We start from the raw sequence: 20,447 nt of genomic DNA on the forward strand, positions 1-20,447 counted from the left end.
CTCACATACTACCTCCCTACAGAGACCTGACTGTCCCCTGCTCACCCCCGCCCCCAGCCCACGTTGCAGCCACCTGGAGGGCAGAGGTGTTGAGTGACCTCTCCCCAGCACCCAGAGCACTCTGGTTGGTGCACGGCCAATGCCCCACACTTGTAGGTTCCCTGCCTGCCCGGCCTTGCAACCAAGGCCGACTCCCCAGAGCGAATGAAAACCTATAGCGACCTAAATAAATGCCCATCCGCAGGGAATTGGCTAAGTCAATCTCAGGAACAAATCCAGGAAGCAATCTAGGCTGTAGCGCTGAGAGCCGAGTGCAATGCGCAGACCACATTATACATGGAGGATGATATCATCCAGTTTGGGCTTTTTCTTTTTTTTAGAGACAGGGTCTTGCTCTGTCGCCCAGGCTAGACTGCAGCTCACTGCAGCCTCAAACTCCTGGGCTCAAGTGATCCTCCTCCACCTCCCATGTAGCTGGAACTGCAGGTGCATGCCACCATGCTCAGCTAATTTTTAAATTTTTTGTAGAGACTGGGTCTGGGTATGTTGCCCAGGCTGGTCTCAAACTCCTAGCCTCAAGCGATCCTCCCACCTCAGCCTCCCAAAGTGCTGGGATTACAGGCATGAGTCACTGCACCTGGCCCAATGTGGGGGTTATTTTATGCGTATGCGCATTTCTTGTGTACGCAGGCTTGGTAAAGGTCCCGTGAGGAGTGGCAACGGAAAGCTTTGTTTTATAGTCTGCAACGTGATTAAAATATCAGTCTTTTATAGCGTTTTTTACAACTTTTTTGATAACACTGATCACAGGCAAATATTTACCTTGTAACGTTTCCATTGTACTGAGAAGCCCCAAAGTAACTGTTGGCCACCCACCACTGTCAAGGGTGACAGGGAAATGACTCCAATTTGGGGACCCAGAGCTTCTGACTCTATCCTAGGGGGGCCCCTCAGAGCGGTCCTAACATGTCCACACTGCAGTGACACTATGTGTCCCCTGCCCGGCACCGCCACAGGCCGCCTGTGGGACTTGGGCAGCAAAGTGTCTCCCGTGTGGCCAGGTGTCCTGCTCTATGAAACCGGGTGTGGCGAGGCTGGGGACGGGAGAGTGAAGGTGGCAGGGGTACGGAGCAAGTGCCACACACATGGATTCCCAGCTCTGCATCTGTCCCCACGTTCAGGGCCCAGGAGACACGCAAGGGTAAACATGCAGGAACAACAGGCAGGCAGGGCACCGCCCCACTCCTGGTGGCCTGGAACCAGCCTCAGTGCCGGCCCTTCCTGCAAGCAGGGTGGGCAGTGGCCTGTCACAGACGTGTCCCCTCCCTCCGTGCCAGAGCCTCTCGCAGCGTGATGGGAGCCACGCCGCAAGGAACCGTCCAGACTGACTGGAACCACAGCGACGCACTCCTCCCTTCCTTCCTCGGTCCCCTCGGTCCCACCCCCAAAAGCTTGCCTCTCAGCAGATGCCTTCAACACACCCAGAGGCTTCCTTCCCCTCCTCTACCCTGACATCCTGAGGCCACGGTCCCCTGGGCCAGGGCAAGGCCTCCCTGTCTCCTGTCCCCTGCCTGCCCTGCGGGCTTTTCGCGCTGTGGGTCAGATCCCACCCAGCTCGTGCCTAAACCCCACACGGGCCTCCCCTCTCCCCTAGACAAAGTCCTGTCCCCTCCCAGTGGCCCGCAAGCCATCCCCTGCCATCCCCAGCTCCTTCCTGTGGCTCCAGGCAACCCGGTCCCCTCACTGTGCTTCCTGCCCACAGCCAGCACGTCTGCCTGGTCAGTGCCGCCACCAGATGCCCGCACGGTGCCCTCCACTCGTCCTTCTGACGCTGGCTCGACGCGCCCTGAACTCTGAAGACAGGAAGGCCAGGCTCAGCTTCCTCATGGGGACAACCCGGCGAGCAGACATTTGGCTACAGAGTCTACAGCTCGATGGCTCAGCCACAGGCTCACTGTGTGACCAGGGCAAGGGTCGCCACTTCACCAGAACTCAGTTTCTTTGTCTGTAAAGTGGGCCTAATAACAGGGCCCAGCGTGGGGTTGGCAGCAGGCCTCGAAGGACAAGGCTTGTGAAGCCCAGGGCCAGGCACACGGAGGGCCCCATTCTACAGGACTAGCTCACAAAGGTGACAGAGGGGAGCGGGATGTCAACCCCCCGTCACCACCACAACAGGCAAAGATCCTGTTCCTTCGCACAGCCTTTCCTGGGGCGCCTGGCAACATCGTTCTAAATCCGTGTCCTTTCCAACGCAGCAACCTCCTTCAGCGGATCGGCCCTGGACACAGACAGCAGACTCGCAAGTCTGTCAACCCCAAGGCTCTGCCAGGAGGGGGACAACTAGAATCAACCTCAAAGTTCATGTAGGAGAGTGACAGGTTTAGTGGGACCAGGAGGGACTACGGAATATTACACAGCTGTTAAAAAGCACAGGGCACGGGAAATCCAGACAATGCAACTATGACCATTGTATCTTTCTAGGAATTTGTCCATTTCCTCTAAGGCGTTTGCTTTGCTGGCACAGAATTCCTTTTTATTTCTGTAAGGTTGGTAGTGATGTCCCCTTTTATTCCTGATTTTCATAATTTGAGTCTTTTTTCTTAGTTGGAGACTTCCATACCCCACTTTCAATAATGGATGAAACAACCAAGCAAAAAACAGAAACAGAAAACATGAACAATATCATGAACCAACAAGGCCTGACAAACATGTCTGGACGTTTTCTGCAATAGTTGACAAACTGATCCTAAAATTCATATGGAATGTAAAAGACCTAGAATAGTCAAAACAAGCTTGAAAAAGAAGAAGTTGGAGGATTCACAATTTCTGGTTTCAAAACTTACTGCAAAGCTACAGTAATCTAGGCTGTGTGGTACTGGCATAGACTAGAGACAGTATAAATCAATGCACTAGAATTTAGAGTCCAGAAAATATGCTCTTACATTTAAGGCCAAACTGACTATAGCCAACTGCTTTTCATCCAAGGATGCCAAGACCATTCAATGACGAAAAAGCAGTCTTTAACTTACAAAGCAACAATGAAAAGACAAATAATCCAATTTAAGAACAGGCGAAGGATTTGAATAGACATTTCTCCAAAGAAGATATACAACCAGCACATTAAAAAAATCTCATCATTAGTTAAGGAAATGCAAGAAACTCCCAATGAGATTGATATAAATACTCCTTCACACCTACAAGGAGGCTAAACTCAAAAAGACAGATAATAACAAGTGTTGGTGGGAAATTGGAATTGTCACGCACTGCTAGTGAGAATGTATAATGGTGTGGCCACTTCGGGAAAGTCTGGCAGTATGACACAAGGGTCACCATATGACCCAGCAATTCCGCTCCTAGGCACATACCCGAGAGAAATGAATATATACGTCCACACGAAAACTCATAATACACAAATGTCCATAGCACCATTATTCCTAACAGCCAAAAAGATGGAAACCCAAATGCCCATGAATAGATGAACAGATATACAAAATGTGCCATAATTATCCAAACAATGGAAAATTCTTATGCCACAAAAAGGAATGAAGCACTGATACATGCTACAGCCTGGATTACTCTTGAAAATATGATATTGGATGAAAGAAAACAGACGCCACAAAAAGCCACATACTGCATGATTCCATGTATAGGAAATGATTCCATTTATAGGAAGTGCCTGTATTTGGATATTCAGAGACAGAAAGGAGATGAGTGGTTGCCCGGAGCTGGGGGTGGGGAATGACTGCTCAGGAGGTATGGCCTGGATTTGGGGAAATGGCCACGTTCTGAAATTACACAGCGGCGATGGTTGCGCAACTCTGTGAATACGCTAAAAACCACTGAATAGTATACTTCAAAAGGATGGTGTGTGATCTACATTTCAATAAAGACATGGAAGGGGAAAACAGACAGGAGCTCTCCGTGTGCCAACAAGGAAACAGGTCCATCTTAAAGATAAAAAGCCACCGCCGCCAGGACACACAAACACTCCCAGGAAGGGCCAAGCCTCTGATTGTGTGTGGCCAGTTCTTATTTCTCCCTCCTGTCCCTTGTCCCTGCTGTGACCCTGATCTTCGGTAGAGCCCCCACTTCTCTGTGCTATGTCTGACTAACATGGTACGCCCCCTGCCAGCCCAGCTCTGCAAAGTGGTGATCGGGGCTGTTTGGCCCCAGCTGGGTGACAGCCGCCCAGATGGGACCCTGGTCACAGAGCAGGCTCAGCGGATTTTGCTGAGTGGGTCCCACTCAGCGATTGCGATACAGATGGATGAGTATACGCAGAGAGAGGGTGGGTTCCTCAATCATTTACCACACTTACCACTTGTCCCTTCTAATAGGGGGAGATGGATAAGAAATCAAACAAAGAAATAGGACAATGATGCAAGTGACAAATGCTTCCAAAAGAAATTAAGAAGGGCATGGGGACAGAGTTAACAGGGGGAGGGCATTTTAGCAGAGTGGCCAGGGAGGACCTCTGTGGAGTGGCACTTAAGCAGAGCCTGATGGAGCTTGAGGAACTGAGCCATAGAGCTATCTGAGGCAGAAACAGCATGTGCAAAGGCCCTGAGGTGGGACCGAGCCTGCCTTCCTGAGCCTGACTTGCTCAAGAGTAGCCAGGAGCTGCAGTGAGAACTTTAGCTTTTACCCCAAGGGAGCTGGGAGCCATGGAGGGTTCTGGGTACAGAAAGCACTTTTTTTTTTTAAGAGACAGGGTCTCACCCGTTTGCCAGTGCAGTGGCACAATCACAGCTCACTGCAACCTCAAACTCCTGGGCTCAAGCAATCTTCCCACCTCAGCCTCTGAAGTGGCTGTGACTACAGGCAGTGCCACTAGACTCAGCTAATCTTTTATTAATTTTTGTAGAAACGGGGTCTCATACAGCCCAGGCTGGTCTCGAACTCCTGGCCTCCAGTGATCCTCCTGCCTTGGTCTGCCAAAGTGCCAAGGGATTATAGGCGTGAGCCACCGTGCCCAGCCAGGAAGGACATATTCTTAACAGGCACCCTCTGTCCACGGCAGGGAGAACAGCCCAGGGGCTGGGGAAGAAGGGAGGGTACAAGATACAAGATCCAGGAGGCAGAGGCTGCGTGGTCCAGGTAGGCGATGCCAGTGGACGGAAAAACACACAGTTATAGAAACTAATAACGCACTTCTCCAGGTACTGATCAACGACAATCGTTTTTGTAAAAATCGACAAGCTGATTTTTAAAACTTTTATTCTTTTACTTTTCATAAGCATTGTTTGCTTTTGAAACAAGCTGATTCTAAAATATATACGTGAAACCAACGGAACTAGACTAGCCAAAACAATTCTGCAAAACAAGAACAAAGAGGACACACACGGCCTGTTTTCAAGACTTTACTATAAAGCTACAATAATAAATGTGGTTTCAGCAAAAAGACCCACAGATAAATCTTAGAGAACAGACAGTCTAGAATGGATCTGCAAAAAATTGATTTCTGCCAAACGCAACTTAACAGAGAAAGGATGGTCTTTTCAATAAACAGTACTAAAAAAAAATTGGACCTTGGCTGGGCATGGTGGCTCATGCCTGTAATCCTAGCACTCTAGGAGGCCGAGGTGGGAGGATCGCTCAAGGTCAGGAGTTCAACCAGCCTGAGCAAGAGTGAGACCCCGTCCCCACTAAAAATAGAAAGAAATTAGCTGGACAACTAAAAATATATAGAAAAAATTAACTGAGCATGGTGGCGCGTGCCTGTTGTCCCAGCTACTTGGGAGGCTGAGGCAGAAGGATTTCAGCCCAGGAGTTTGAGGTTGCTGTGAGCTAGGCTGACGTCACAGTACTCTAACCTGGGCAACACAGCGAGACTCTGTCTCAAAAAAAGAAACAAAAGGCCAGGCGTGGTGGCTCACGCCTGTAATCCTAGCAATCTGGGAGGCCAAGGTGAGCGGATTGCTCGAGGTCAGGAGTTCGAGACCAGCCTAAGCAAGAGCAAGACCCCGTCTCTACTATAAATAGAAAGAAATTAATTGGCCAACTAATATAAATATATATAGAAAAAATTATCCGGGCATGGTGGCACATGCCTGTAGTCCCAGCTACTCAGGAGGCTGAGGCAGGAGGATCGCTTTAGCCCAGGAGTTGGAGGTTGCTGTGAGCTAGGCTGACGCCATGGCACTCTAGCTGGGGCAACAGAGTGAGACTCTGTCTCAAAAAAAAAAAAATTTAAATCAAATGGCTTGTATTTCTTCTGAGCCACACAAGAAAACCTGCACATACATGTTTATATCAGCATTATTCATCATCGCCAAAAATTGGCGACAACCCCTTGTCCTTCGGGGGTGGATGGTTCAGCAAACCACCGTCCGGCCCCACCATAAAATATCCCTGGGGAATAAAACGGAACGGATGATTAATGAATACGAACTGGACGGCTCTCAAATCCGTTACGCTGAGTGGAACAAGCCGGAATCAAAAGGCTGTATGAGTCCATTTATGTGACATTCCGGAAAAGTCGAAACCATGAGGACGAAGGTCCGGGAGGGGTGACTTCAAAGGGGCATGGGAGGGGGAATTTGGGGGTGCTGGAAGCGTTCTGTATCTTCACTGTAGTGATGATTATACAACTGTTTGCATTTGTCAAAACTTGTAGAACTAAACACTAAAAAGGGTCATTTTACTGTACCTAAATTATACCTCCAGGGAACAACAACAAAAAAATAAGCAAGCTCTCCATGTGCTGATACACTAAGATCGCCAAGAAATACTGTTAAGTAACAATCTCATTATGCAGAACAGGGTATAAATCAGTGTAGGGGAGAAGGCAGAATAAGACACATTTGTATTAATATTTGCTTCAATATGCACGCAGAAAGTGAGAGAAGCTATGAAGCCAGGCTTCTCTCTCCAACTTTTATGACATTTTTAAATCTTGTCATGTGGATGTATTACCTATTCAAACTATCACATTAAAACGAGACCCCATCTGTACAAAAAATTAAAAATGTACCCAGGCATGGTGGCTCACGCCTGCAATCCCAACACATTGGGAGGCTGAGGTGAGAGGATCCCTGAGGCCACGAGTTCGAGGTTGCAATGAGCTGTGATCATGCTCCACTGCACTCTAGCCTGAGATAGAGCGAGAGCATGTCTTTAAAAAAAAAAAAAAAAAACAAAAGATCACACCTGTAATCCTAGCACTCTGGAAGGCCGAGGCAGGCAGATTGCTCAAGGTCAGGAGTTCGAAACCAGCCTGAGCAAGAGCGAGACCCCGTCTCTACTATAAATAGAAAGAAATTAATTGGCCAACTAATATATATAGAAAAAATTAGCCGGGCATGGTGGCGCATGCCTGTAGTCCCAGCTACTCGGGAGGCTGAGGCAGGAGGATCGCTTGAGCCCAGGAGTTTGAGGTTGCTGTGAGCTAGGCTGACGCCATGGCACTCACTCTAGCCTGGGCAACAAAGCGAGACTCTGTCTCAAAAAAAAAAAGAAAAGAAAAGAAAAAAAAAGAACCCTCTATGCTTCCAAAGGATAGGAAAAAGAGAAAAATAGTAACTTTCCAGTGGAGAACCTGGCAACCTCACCATAGCCAAGGTCAACATCACCAGTGATAGCCCTTGTTGATATCGCATACCCCAACAGGATTCGAAGACGAGAAGGGGCCTCACCGATATTGCCTTCTTCCCCAAAATTCACAACCGCAGGCTAACCATGAGAAAATACCACATAAGCTCAAATTGAGGGGCGTTCTATGAAATATCAAGGTCATAAAAACCAAAGAAAGAGGCACTGTCCTGTCCCACACCAGATTGAAGGACACGTGACAACTAAATGCAATGTGGGATGATCCGGAGACAGAAAAAGGACACAGTGGGAGAAACTGAAGAAATCTGAACAGTCTGCCTTTCTCACTGGTAATATACCAAGGTTAATTTCCTACTGTGAGAAATGTACAATTAGAGGAAGCTGAGTGGTCTCTGTACTATCTTTGTAACTTTTCTATAAATTTCAAGCTCATTTATTTTCTGTAAATCTAAAATTATTCCAAAATAAACAGTCCATTCAAAACAAAACAAAACAAAAGCAAGAAGGAAACGCCCTTGGAGGCACTAAATAGCCAGGACTTGGAACGAGGAGGTGACATTCTGATGAGACTTTGGGCTGTGGAGCCGGAGCGTAGAGTCGCACTGGGTGGGTGGGCAGAGGGCACTGCCACTTAAAAACATAGAAAGAAGACCTGCAGGGAGCCATGGTGGCCCACACCTGTAGCCCCAGAGGCGGGAGGATTGCTTGAGGCCAGGAATTCGAGACCAGCCTGGGCAACATAGCGAGACCCCACTTCTTAAGGAAAAAAAAGATCTGGCAAGTGTCGCACAATGATAGAGGTGGTTCCCGTGCAAACACTGGTACAAATCTCCGCTCTACTCTGTCCACTTGCAGATACAGTGAATTACTTTTCTTTCACAATGAGTGAACAGTTGAATAATTCCTATAATTAGAAAAAAGTTCAAAAATCAGGCCAGTGCATCATCTTTCACCCAGTGCCGGGAGTATATTCCAGATGGGGCCTCCGCCCCTCAGAAAGCAGCCTGCCCTGAGCTCCCTGGCAACCTCTGCCAGGCGCTGCCACCAAGCAGTGCTACTGGGGCATGCGCTGCAGAAGCCGGGTTTCCGTCTGACCAACTTCCGGCCAGACGACGGGGAGCTCAGTGTTGCAAGACAAGAAGAGGTGCCAACCGAAACCACAGGAAGACTCCCTCGAGCTGAGCCAGTGGCTTGTGGCTCCAGTCACAGCCGCTGATCTTGATTTCTGGATCCCCGGCTGTCCCTCGCCCCTCCAGACAGAAAAGACCAACTTCCAAAGGCACTGTCCTCACAGCTGGTAGGTTCCGGGTCGCAGCGCCAGCTGGGCGGTCTCCCAGACAAGGAGGATGCGACCCCCTGGGAGGACCCTGTCTATCAGCACAGAAGACAGAGGCCCTGTGGCCAGGACAGATGGGACTGTGTCCCAATCCCCCTGAGGGCTTCCTCCGGGGCTGGCCTGGCCGTGCCAGGGCGTATCACCCGGCAGGCGGGGTCACTCCAGCTGGGACTGTTCCTCCCCACGCGGCAGAGCAGCCCTGAAAGGCTCCTATCACAGGAAAATGTGTCACGGGCAGTCTCCAGGGCGCCTCCTCCTCCGTCTGAGTGTGGGGGTGTCACCAGGGCCCTGGGCAGCTCCGCTGGCCTCCCGTCCACAGCCCCCTGTGTCTGTGGCCGGAGTGGGATGAGGTTTTATCCAAGAGTCCTCCCTTCACGAAGACAGCAGTGGCGCCCACTCCTGCCAGGGCCACCTGGCACCCAGGTGGGAAGCAAGAGTCAGAGGGGTCATCCCACGGGTGGCTGTGCGGGGCCATCACCGCCACAGCCCAGGGAGGGGACCTGCTGGCCCACCCTTACAGACCAGGAAGCCAGTGTCACGGCCGCACTGCCTGACCTCGGTCTCAGCTGTAATCGTCGCTCTTTCGATCGACACGGGCCAATCTCAGCCCGCCCCGGAAGGAAGATGCTCCTGCATCAGGGTCCCCGCACCCCCCAAGCAGGCTGTGAACCCCCCAAAGCGAGTCCCGGGTCTGATCTCTCTCCCTGCCCCCTGGAAAGGGCACGAAGGTACAAGCTCAGCGTGTCACCTCTCTGCTTCTGCCCATTCTTGTCACCGCAACGGGAAGACTGGCCGCCTCTTCCAAGTATTCCCTGACACGCTCCCGCTGCAAGACTCCCAGAACGGGCGTCCACCCTGCGCACTGCCCCAGCCACCTGCCGCTAGAATGTGCCTCTGAGGGCCAGGAGCTTCTGGTCTCCCTTGCTGTGACGTCCCCACTCCAACCCCGCCTCAGTGGCGAGTGAACAAGTGGGTGCAGAGGGGCCTTGGAGACCCCCAGCTGCCTCGTCCATGCAGGGGGCGACCCCAGGGGACGCCCAGTACTCAGTGCCTGGCACACAGGGACGCTGCCAAAGACACAGAAGGTTGGAAACTCTCATAAGCCAGCGGTGAGGTACAGGCCAGCGGGTCTCAGGTCCAAGGCTCTGGGTTCGAGTCTAACCACTCAAAACCCCCAGCATCCTGGGCAAGCTGTGTGCCTCAGTTTCATTATCGGTCCGCAGGTTCAAGCACCGGCCTCAAAGCGGGTGAGGCGCCTTGTGCCAAGGCCCCAGCGAGGATCACAGAGCAAGGAAGGTGCTATCATTTGTCCCTGGAACAGGCACAGCGACTGCTCCATGCCACCCCGTCACCGCCATCCCTTACCCCTCGGGGGCAGTCAGGGCGCTCCAAGCGCAGTTAGGAAGACACCAACAGTGAAAGACCTCAAAGATGTGCCGAGTGCTCGGAAAGCAATTTGCTGAATGACACGAATGGGTGACCCCAGTTTGGGAAGGAAAACACGCCGAAAAAGAACCACGCGTAACAGTCAGTGCCGCACACTAATGTTCTCTACAGGGACGGCCACGTCCACACGTACAAGAACACGAGCGCGGGCTGGCAGGGGATGCCTCAAACTGACAATGGCGTTCCCGCGTGCAGCCGGGAGAACGGGTGGGCGATGTGCTCCTCCCCATCTGTTAGTTTCCCTTTTTACTAGAGTGCTGTCTCCCCGCTCTCCTTGCACAATTAAAATTTAGCAAAAGCAGGCATCTGACGTGTCCTGACTCTCCTGTGCCTCGTGCACGCAGCGGGCAGGGCACGCACGGGCGCCTCTGTCTGCTGTTCCCTCCCTGCTCATTTAACTGGTCACCTGTTCTCTGTCCAGCCCGGTCCCCACTACATCCCCAGCACCTGGCACGCCAGTGGGACACACAACTAACACCCTCAAAGCATCGCATATGCCCGAAGTCATTGTGTTCGTAATCTCAGCCCCATCCTTGGTATAAGTGCCACGGTGGCCCCACTGCCAACAGGCAGGCCCACATCTTCCCATCCCTGCTGTCCCCCGATGTCCAGCTCTAGAGGACACAGGCCCAATGCAAGCTCCAGCTCCCTGTACTCCTCCCTGCGACTTCAGGCCAGTGCCCCCATCTCTGGCCTCAGTTTCCCCACCTGTAAACCAGGGATGCTAAGAGCAGAAGCTGCCCCAGCTCCTGGGCTGCTAGGGCCATGTGATCAGATTTTACACATAAGTCCCCATGCATGGCACAGAGTCACTGTCACCAACATCAGCTCTCAATGTGTCATACGCAACCAGCAGCAGATGAAACTGAAATAGTCACCCAGCTCTCTGTTCAAGCTAAAGGTGACTCTCCAGGGGAAAATTCCCAAGCCCCCAGCAGGACTTAGCTCCCGACATGAAGAGAAAAATCTAGAACACACCCGGAAGCATGCGTCTTGCCTCTCGTGTGCCATCTTGCTTAGAAGGCAGGGCCACTTTCCCTGTATTCAGATCATCGCTAATGCCCTATAAATATCTCATTATTGGCTTGAATTTTTCCAAAGCTTTGACACAATAAGGGCTTAATTACAGCATGTAGTTGGCAACCCCAGGAATTAAGGTTTAGATGACATTCTCATTTTTTCCCCAGCGGTTGAGGAGCCTATAATTTCAGCATTTTCATTCAAATCAGGCAAAACCTTGGCAGATGTGGCTCTGAGCCAAATGCCACCGCTGGGAGAGAGAGAGACAGGGTTCCATTCGGTGGCCAGCCCCTTCCTCCCAGGCCTCCTTGGAAAGCAAAGCTGAATCTAGAAACATCCACGAGGCCATTCTCTGCCCTCACCCAGAACCAAACCAGCTTATTACCAGGGGATTTCAGGGCTGTGTACCTAGCGAAAACCATTACCGACGGGCAAATAACCCCACAAAAGCACTTAGTCCAGAGCTGAGCTTTGAAGAAATCTGTCTTCCTGGTTACAAACATAATCCCCAAATGAGCAAAAACAAACCAAGAATCACATGGGGAAACAATTCACGTGTGGGGTTAGGGTGGTGTACATCTTTCTGGGCTTTTGACTAAGCAAATACAACTTTAAAAAAGAAAAAAAAAAAAGAAGATGGGATCACATGGCCCATTCAGTCTGGCTCCTAACGGGTCTTACTCAGCTTTCTGGGTCATTAAATATTCTTCTAGATCCCTCTCAGTAGCTATTTCACAGTCGGTTGTCTGGACGCATTGTCTGTCCAGCCAAATCCCCTATTGTTGGACATTTTTGCTCCCAATTTCCCAGCACCATACGCGAAATGGGTGTAAATATCTCTCATGGCCAAATTATTTGTTTACAGCCAGGATTCCGTTTAAAAATGAACCAGGAACAGTCTCCAGCCAACCTTTTGAGATCTGGGGGACAGGATGTGTCCTGATCGTGGCTGTATCCCTGGATCAGAACGTCGCCTGCACCGATACACACTCCAATTGTGTGTGTGTTATGTGTGCACGCAACACAAAGTGTCACTTACGTGACCAAAGTAGCGATGAGTCCCTTTCCTTTACGGAAAAAGAAATTAACAATCATCAGAGTTCCAATCCAGGCTAAAGGAGCTAACCATCTAAATCACACATGTCACCCCTTTCACGAGGATTTGCACACATGATTCTCAGTCCACTCGCAGGAGGTAGAGACCGCCACGATGCCATTTCCAGAGGAGGAAACTGAGGCCCAGAGAAGTGAGGTCACTTGTGTGGTGTGTGGCAACACCAGGAACAGCCACATTCCCACAGACATTTCTGGACTCTTCCTGTCCTGAGGCCTAAGTACTACAGACCGCCTGGGCAGAACCTTCCATGGCATTTCCGAGATGCCATTTGCTTCTGCCCAAGTGCAAACAGAAGCCATCGTTTCCAAGTGGCTCTAAATTCCTAAGATCTGGTAAGGGACAAACCAGCCCAGGGGGCAGATCACGTGACCCTGAGTCTAGCAAGGACATGAGCCAAAAGTCATCTGACATGCATTGGTCTGGTGCCCACCAAGGAGCAGGCAGTGGCTCTCAGGATTACCTGCATCTCCCTGGTTCCAGACCAGCCTGAGCAAGAGTGAGACTTCTGTTTCTACAAAAAAATGGAAAAATTAGCCTGGCATGGTGGTGCATGCCTGTAGTCCCAGCTACTCAGAGGCTGAGGCAGGAGGATCGCTGGAGCCCAGGAGTTGGAGGCTGCAGTGAGCTATGATAACGCCACTGCCCTCCAGCCTGGGCAGCAGAGCTAGACCCAGTCTCAAAACAAAACAAAACAAAAAAACCCACAAACAAAATGTAGTTTTCCCCACAGAGAGCTCTCCCTGATTTATCATATTCCTTTAACCATTTTTCCCATCTCACATGTCACCTTCTGCCATGTGTCTCCTTTATCTGCCCCTGCGTAAAGGCCAGCTCCCCCAGGGCAGGGGTTCTGGTAACTTGCTCAGGGCTATGTCCCTAGTCACACAAGAAAAAGAGTTTTCAGGCCGGGCGCTGTGGCTCACGCCTGTAATCCTAGCTCTTGGGAGGCTGAGGCGGGCGGATTGCTCAAGGTCAGGAGTTCAAAATCAGCCTGAGCAAGAGCGAGACCCCGTCTCTACTATATATAGAAAGAAATTAATTGGCTAACTGATATATATATAAAAAAAAAAAATTAGCCGGGCATGGTGGCGCATGCCTGTAGTCCCAGCTACTCGGGAGGCTGAGGCAGGAGGATCACTTGAGCCCAGGAGTTTGAGGTTGCTGTGAGCTAGGCTGACGCCACGGCACTCACTCTAGCCTGGACAACAAAGTGAGACTCTGTCTCAAAAAAAAAAAAAAAAAAAAAAAAAGAAAAAGAGTTTTCAATGAACGGACGAACAAGACCCGAGGTTCTGAGTGCTTCTGCTGTGCGTCACACTGTCCCCAGCACCGCAAAGGGGCTCACTAAATCCCTAGTGAACCCTAAGAAAGAAGTGCTGGTATAATTCCCATCTTGAACAGGAGGAATGAAGTCCCTGGCCCAAGATCTCACAAGCATGCCACGACAAGGCACCAGGTGACTTTATCAGCCCCGTGAGTTGAAAGAGATCCTATCTGCTGTGTTAACAGCCAGGTTTCCTAGCTCAGGAAATTGAACCTTAGTCAGGGGAACCTCACGGGACTCAGGGCGGCAGGTGCAGTGTGAGCTGGGCCCCCCACCAGCCTCTTCTGCCCTTCTCAGGATGGGGGCGGGGCAGGGAATTTCCAAGCTCCTCCCCCAAGCTCCTCCCTTGTGCCAGCCACTGAGGTTGAATGACAAGTGTCAAGAGGGAGCCATGCCCTTCTCCTTAGGGCTCCAAGTCTATCTGCTGGGACAGGGCAGATAAACCAGGGACCTCAAACTCAAAGGTTCCCGGGGGCATGAGGCTCCAGGCAAATGTCAACTGGGCCTGGGCGGGTGCTAGGGAGTGGTGGCGACTGTGGCAGCTCAAGTGGCCACTCCTAGTCTCAGGGGACAGTGGTGGCTGCTTCTGAAATCCAAGCAGTTGGTGCCAGGACAGATGTAGGCCCTGCAAGGCCAGATGATGCTTCTAACAGCGGTGGCACCGGTGTGGGGCCCATGCACTCAGCACGTGTTTGCTCATCCAGTCCCCGGCAGGGGGACGTCCAGTGATCACCCGCACCTTACAGGAAAGGAATCTGAGGCCCAGAGAGCCAAAGTCACACAGTCAACCACAATGGAGTCAGGCTTTGGGCTCAGAGTCTGCATGCTCCACCACTAAACTCTAAAGATCTGGGTGCACTCGAGCCCCGCGGAAATCTGGATTTTGATGTGAAATCTAATCTTTAAATATTGGCAGCTCATTAAAAACAATTTCTAGGCCGGGTGCGGTGGCTCACGCCTGTAATCTTAGCACGCTGGGAGGCTGAGGCAGGCGGATTGCTCGACGTCAGGAGTTCGAAACCAGCCTGAGCAAGCCCCCGTCTCTACTAAAAATAGAAAGAAATTAATTGCCCAACTAATATATATAGAAAAAAAAATTAGCTGGGCATGGTGGCACATGCCTGAAGTCCCAGCTACTCGGGAGGCTGAGGCAGCAGGATTGCTTGAGCCCAGGAGTTTGAGGTTGCTGTGAGCTAGGCTGACGCCACGGCACTCACTCTAGCCTGGGCAACAAAGCAAGACTCTGTCTCAAAAAAAAAAAAAAAAAAAAGCAAATTTCTGAATGCCATGCAGGTGAAACAAAAGACTCAGAAGGCAAGCAGCCCCCAGGGCCAGCAATCTGCAATCCCCCCCCCCAATACACACACACACAGAACTGTACACAGGGCTGAGTTAACTGGGCCATTCCCATTCGGACCACATTCTTAGAAAATCCACAAGGAGGGGATAATGACAATGACACCAAGCGGCCTGTGCAGACGCCCAGGTGCCTGGCCTGGACACAGGCCCTTGACACACTCTCCCGCTCACACCTGGCAGTCAGCCAAGATGCTCACGACACACATTTCCAAGGCCAGGGAGGAAACATGTTCTTGGCTCAGTTTGGCCAAATTCACAAGCAAGTATCGAGTGGGATTCCAAGCAAGGCATTGAATTAATGCTTTTAACAAACAAATTCTAGAAGGTTGCCACAGGAGCCAGCCTGGTAGTAGCTGGCAGCCGCCAGATGCCAGGGTGCGCAGGAGGGAAAAGCGATGGGCAGAGGGAATGAGGAGGGGGGGGATGGGAGGGAGACCTGTGTCCCCAACCCAGGGTCCCTAATTCCTCACTAACAGTCAAGAGCGCTCTGTTCAGCTCTCTGAGCCTTTCTTTCCCGGTCTGTAAAACAAGGATCACAGCAATGCCACCCTCATCACGCTTAAGTGGTAGTACTTGTGCCAGGCGCTGTGCTAAGCAAGCATTTCTTTCTTTCTTTCTTTTTTTTTTTTGAGACAGTCTCACTCTGTTGCCTGGGCTAGAGTGCCGAGGCGTCAGCCTAGCTCACAGCAACCTCAAACTCCTGGGCTCAAGCAATCCTACTTCCTCAGCATCCCAAGTAGCTGGGACTACAGGCATGCGCCACCATGCCGGCTAATTTTTTCTGTATATATTAGTTGGCCAATTAATTTCTTTCTGTTTGTAGTAGAGACGGGGTCTCACTCTTGCTCAGGCTGGTTTCAAACTCCTGACCTTGAGCGATCCTCCTGCCTCCGCCTCCCAGAGTGCTAGGATGACAGGCGTGAGCCACCGAGCCCAGCCTAAGCAAGCATTTCAATGGTACCATGTCACTGCATCCTTGCAACAGTCTTGCTGAGGGATCACTGCCCCATTTTTAGGAGGGGAAACTGAGGCTTGGAGACACCAACCTGTGTAAGATCACAAAGCAAATAAAACAGAGCTTTACAGATGCCCCCACCAGAAGGCCGGGCAGGAAGGAAGATTGCCACTCAGAGGGGCTCCCAGCCCAGCCTGAGACAGGCCAGCCCCGGCTGACCCAAGTCCACACCTTTCTGCCACAGGAGACAGACCGCAACCAAGCAGCAAAGAAGGAAATTCACATCCCTTAAGAGCAAAGCCCCAGAGCTCTGGACAGCAGGGGCAGGGCTGGGCATCGAGCCGGGCTCTGCCCTGTGCCAGGCTGGTGGCCTTGAGTGAACAGCCAGTCCTTCCTCCTTCCAGCTCATCTCCAAGATAGGGATGATAACAGAACCTCCACCCTACTGTTTACCGAGGGATTCAAGATGCCCAACCAAGAAAGAACTCAGCCTGGAGCCAGCTGGATGAACATAACCCTTAGCACTGATACCAGCAATAACAACAACAATGATGACAAGGAGGAGGTTATCATGTGGCAGCCACACCTTCACAAATGGAGTACTTCCTGGAATGGGGAAGTGGCCGCCCATCTGAGAGATGGAAAGGCAAGGGGGGAGGGGAAGACTGTTCTCATTCAATTGCTTCCTGAATGCTGGAAACAGCCCAGGGAGTGGAATTTGCCCACTAGACAGATGGGCACACTGAGGCTTCTCAGGGCTGCCCAGGGAAAGCTACATCCCAGCCCTTGCCACTGAGGCCTGATTGGGCGAGAAGCCCCTTCCCAGGCTGCAAGGAAGGCCTGTGACTTGCAGGCTGTAGCTGGGGGGCTGGCCCCTGTGTTCCCTGGAGCACCCTGACAAGGACCAGGAAAGAATCCTAGAGAAAGTTCTCCCCAGGGTTCTACTTCCAATTGAGAGGGAAAGTGGAGGGGGGGCTCAAGCTTTATCCTTCAGCTCCCTTCTCCTCACTCCCTGCCAGAGGGTTGGGCCAGACAGTCAAAGGCAGTGACGGAAAGACTAGGAGATAGACACCAGGTGGGACAGACAGAGAGACAGCAGGATTCACCTGGAAGAGAGGAACCAGCTTTCACCACGGACCAAGCTGAAGACTCGGCCTGCGAGACGGGACAATATAGGGTCCCCCAGGGTCCAGCCAGCCACTCAGACAGCGGAGGCCAGTTGGGGCCACCCCCACAGTGAGACTGCTAAGTGCTGAAGTCTGCGAGAGGCATGGATGGGCGGCCAGACAGCAGAGGTCAGCCTAGACAGCTAGCCAGACAGCAGGGGGCCGCCAGGTGGGACTGGACAGATGGAAAGCCAAATGGTCGTGGTGGGGCGGGGGGTACCTGCCCAGCACAGACACAGCCAACCAGACGGCGGAGGCTGCTCCAGATAAATGAACAGCCAGCAAGACTGCAGGGGTCGTCCCGACAGATACTTAGGTAGCAGGATTCACCCCGACAGACAGCCAGACAGAGGAGAAGGTGAATCTACCCCTGACCCACAGGCGACCAGATGGCACAGTTGATGCAAAAAAGCTAGGACCAGACAGACGGCAAGGGTCCACTGCACCTCCTGTCCCACAGCTCCCGGCCCCTGAGACCGCGCCTGGGGTCGGCACCGGCTCCCCAGCCCCTGCAGGGAGACCTCCGCCCGGGGCGATCCGCAGGACCCGCCTCCCTGTCCCCGTCCCCGTCGCGGGCACGCAAGCGCCGCAGTTACGCCGGCGGCGCAGGGCGCGCCATTCCCGGTCCGCCCTCCGCGCCCTAGGCCGCCGCCCGCCCGCCCGCCCGCCCGCGGTCCCGGCGCGCTCGCTCACCGGCCCACGAAGTTCTCCAGCACCGAGCTCTTGCCGGCGCTCTGGCCGCCCACCACGGCGATCTGCGGCAGGTCCAGGTGGCAGCTCTGGCCGATGGAGCTGAAGGCGTCCTGCAGCTTGTTGACCAGCGGGATCAGCTCTTCCATCCCGCGGTTGCCCATGGCGCCGGCGGCCCCCGGCCCGAGCGCCCCGCGCTCCCCGCCCGCTCCCGACCCTCAACGACCCGGCCCCGCGGCGTCTACGGCCGTTGCTCCCCGCCCGCCCGGGCCTCGGCGCGACGCCCGCTCCCGGCTCGGCCTCACGGTCGCCGCCTCATCCGGTTCTCAGGCGACACCCGACCCAAGCGACCTCCCGCCCCGGGCCCGGGGCTGCGCCCAAAGCCCTCGCGCTGCCTCCAATTGGCCGCCGGCGCAGCCACTCAGAAGCATGAGCCAATCAAAGCGAAGCACGGGCCTACGGCTGAGTAAGCCTTCCCGCTGGGGACCGTCTCACGGGCTCATTGGACGAAAGAACTGTCACTGTTGTGCAAGAACCAATAGCTGTGGACATCGATTTGTCAACGCCGGTAGGCGGTGTTTCGGGAAAAGGCACATTGGCTCCGCCCATTGGCCGAGTTTGACTGTCTTATTGGCTAGAAGACCCGCCAGTCGAAAGTTGGCCAATGGTGTTAAGAATCAATCCTTAGACATTGATTAGTCACTTGACACTACCTAGTTCCCTAAGAATTTCCCATTGGCTTATATAAATATCACTTCGTTCCTTCAGCCAACAAGGCAAAAGAGGGCGGGTTTTAACATCAGAATCTTGACTCTGATTGAGAACTGTATCTGTCAATCCAAGAAAGTCCCGTTCTTCCTTGTGATTGTAGGATGTCTTCAACAGTCTTCCGAAATGCAGGAAAAGACCCACAGAACTCGCCGAAGGGCGACACCTTGTGGTAGCACCCGGTGATCGTCACTTCTGAGTTTCCGGGCTCTGGAGAAAACTACAAGTCCCAAAATCCATCTTTGCTCACAGCCTGCAAACCACCTCTGGGAGCAAGGGCGCAATGCACTTTGCAGAGGGGAGCGAGGCCTCTAATGCCCTGCTCCACGCCTTGCAAATGCTTAACCCTTTCTGCTCACGTGCCGCTTCTTCATCTTTAGTGCACCATGGATTTTCTTTCCTTACTTTAAGAGACAGCATTTCCCTCTGTCCTCCAGACTGGAGTGCAGTGGCGCGATCGTAGATCACTGCAACCTCGATCCTCCTGCCTCAGCCTCCTGAGTAGGTGGGACTACAACCCGGCGCCACTACACTCAGCTAATTTTTTGTACTTTTTCTAGAGACGGGGCCTCACTGTGTGACCCAGGCTAATCTACAATTTATGAGCTTAGAAGATCCTCCCGCCTCAGCCTCTCAAAGTGTTCACATTAATAGAAAAAATTATCTGGGTTAGATCTTGGGCCTGTTTATTTACTGGATGATTGCTGTGGCCTGACTACTTGTGACCCCCAAGCATCATATGTTGAAACCTATTTTCCAATATGATGTTCTTTGGAGGTGGGAGCAATTGGGAGGTGATTTAGGTCATAAGAGCAGAGCCCCCATAAATGGGATTCAGGCTCTTATAAAAGAGACTCCAGAGAGCTGACTTGCCCCTTACACCATCTGAGATTAGAGAAAACATGGCCATCTAAGACGCAGGTCCCAGCCAGACACTGAATCTGCTAGCACTTAGATCTGACTCTCCCAGGCTCCAGAACTGTGAGAAATAAACTTCTGCTTATTTTATTTTACTTTTTGTAGAAAGGGGGTTGTGCTCTGTTGCCCAGGCTGCATTGTAGTAGCATCATCATAGCTCACTGCAGCCTTGAACTCCTGGGCTCAAGCCATCCCCCTGCCTCAGCCTTGTGAGTAGTTGGGACTATAGACCCGAGCCACTCCGCCTGGCTGATTGTTTTTCTTAATATTTTTGTAGAGCTGAGGTCTATGTTGCCCAAGCTGGTCTTGAACTCCTAGCCTTAAGCAATCCTCCTGCCTCAGTCTCCCAGAGTGCTGGGATTAAACCACACCAGACCAATTTCTATTATTTATAAGCCACCCAGTTTATGATATTTTGTTACAGTAGCCCAAAAGGACTAAGACAGTGATAATGACCAAGTGACTTCATTCTTCTGAACCTCAGTGTCCTCTGTAAAGTGGGAACATAACTATACATACATCACAAAGTTGCAAGAATTAAATACATATGACTGCCACTTAGAATAGTGCCAGGCACAGTGTGGGCACCCGCTAGATCACACCTATTGTCAACACTGTGTTTGCTGAGAGTGAGATTGGGCCAAGTATCTGCAGAGTCGAGGTCAAAGCGTGAGCACTAAAGCCAAGCTACCACTTCCTTGATGGTAATGATCTTGAGCAAGCTACTTCCCCTCCCCAGGCCTGTCTCTTCACCTGCAAAAATGGGGATGACAACAGTGGCCACCACTAAGGTGGCA

General features: G+C 52.0%; 1 protein-coding gene across 11 annotated transcripts in view; it reads right to left on the bottom strand.

The window, feature by feature from the left end:
• The window catches only part of DNM2 (dynamin 2), a 78,391-nt gene extending 60,098 nt beyond the window's left edge, over positions 1-18,293 (bottom strand). For 5 of the 11 annotated variants that reach the window (XM_012790625.2, XM_012790620.2, XM_012790626.2 and 2 more), the window contains exon 1: positions 17,968-18,293. In XM_012790625.2, the coding sequence (XP_012646079.1) occupies positions 17,968-18,128 (161 nt within the window). In that variant the 5' untranslated portion in view covers positions 18,129-18,293. The remainder of the gene's footprint in view (positions 1-17,967) is intronic. The other 6 variants (XM_075998109.1, XM_012790627.2, XM_012790623.2 and 3 more) reach the window with 3 other exon arrangements.
• Between the last annotated feature and the right edge of the window lie 2,154 nt (positions 18,294-20,447).

Source organism: Microcebus murinus, chromosome 27 (genome assembly GCF_040939455.1).
Source record: "Microcebus murinus isolate Inina chromosome 27, M.murinus_Inina_mat1.0, whole genome shotgun sequence".
Classification (NCBI taxonomy): domain Eukaryota; kingdom Metazoa; phylum Chordata; class Mammalia; order Primates; family Cheirogaleidae; genus Microcebus; species Microcebus murinus.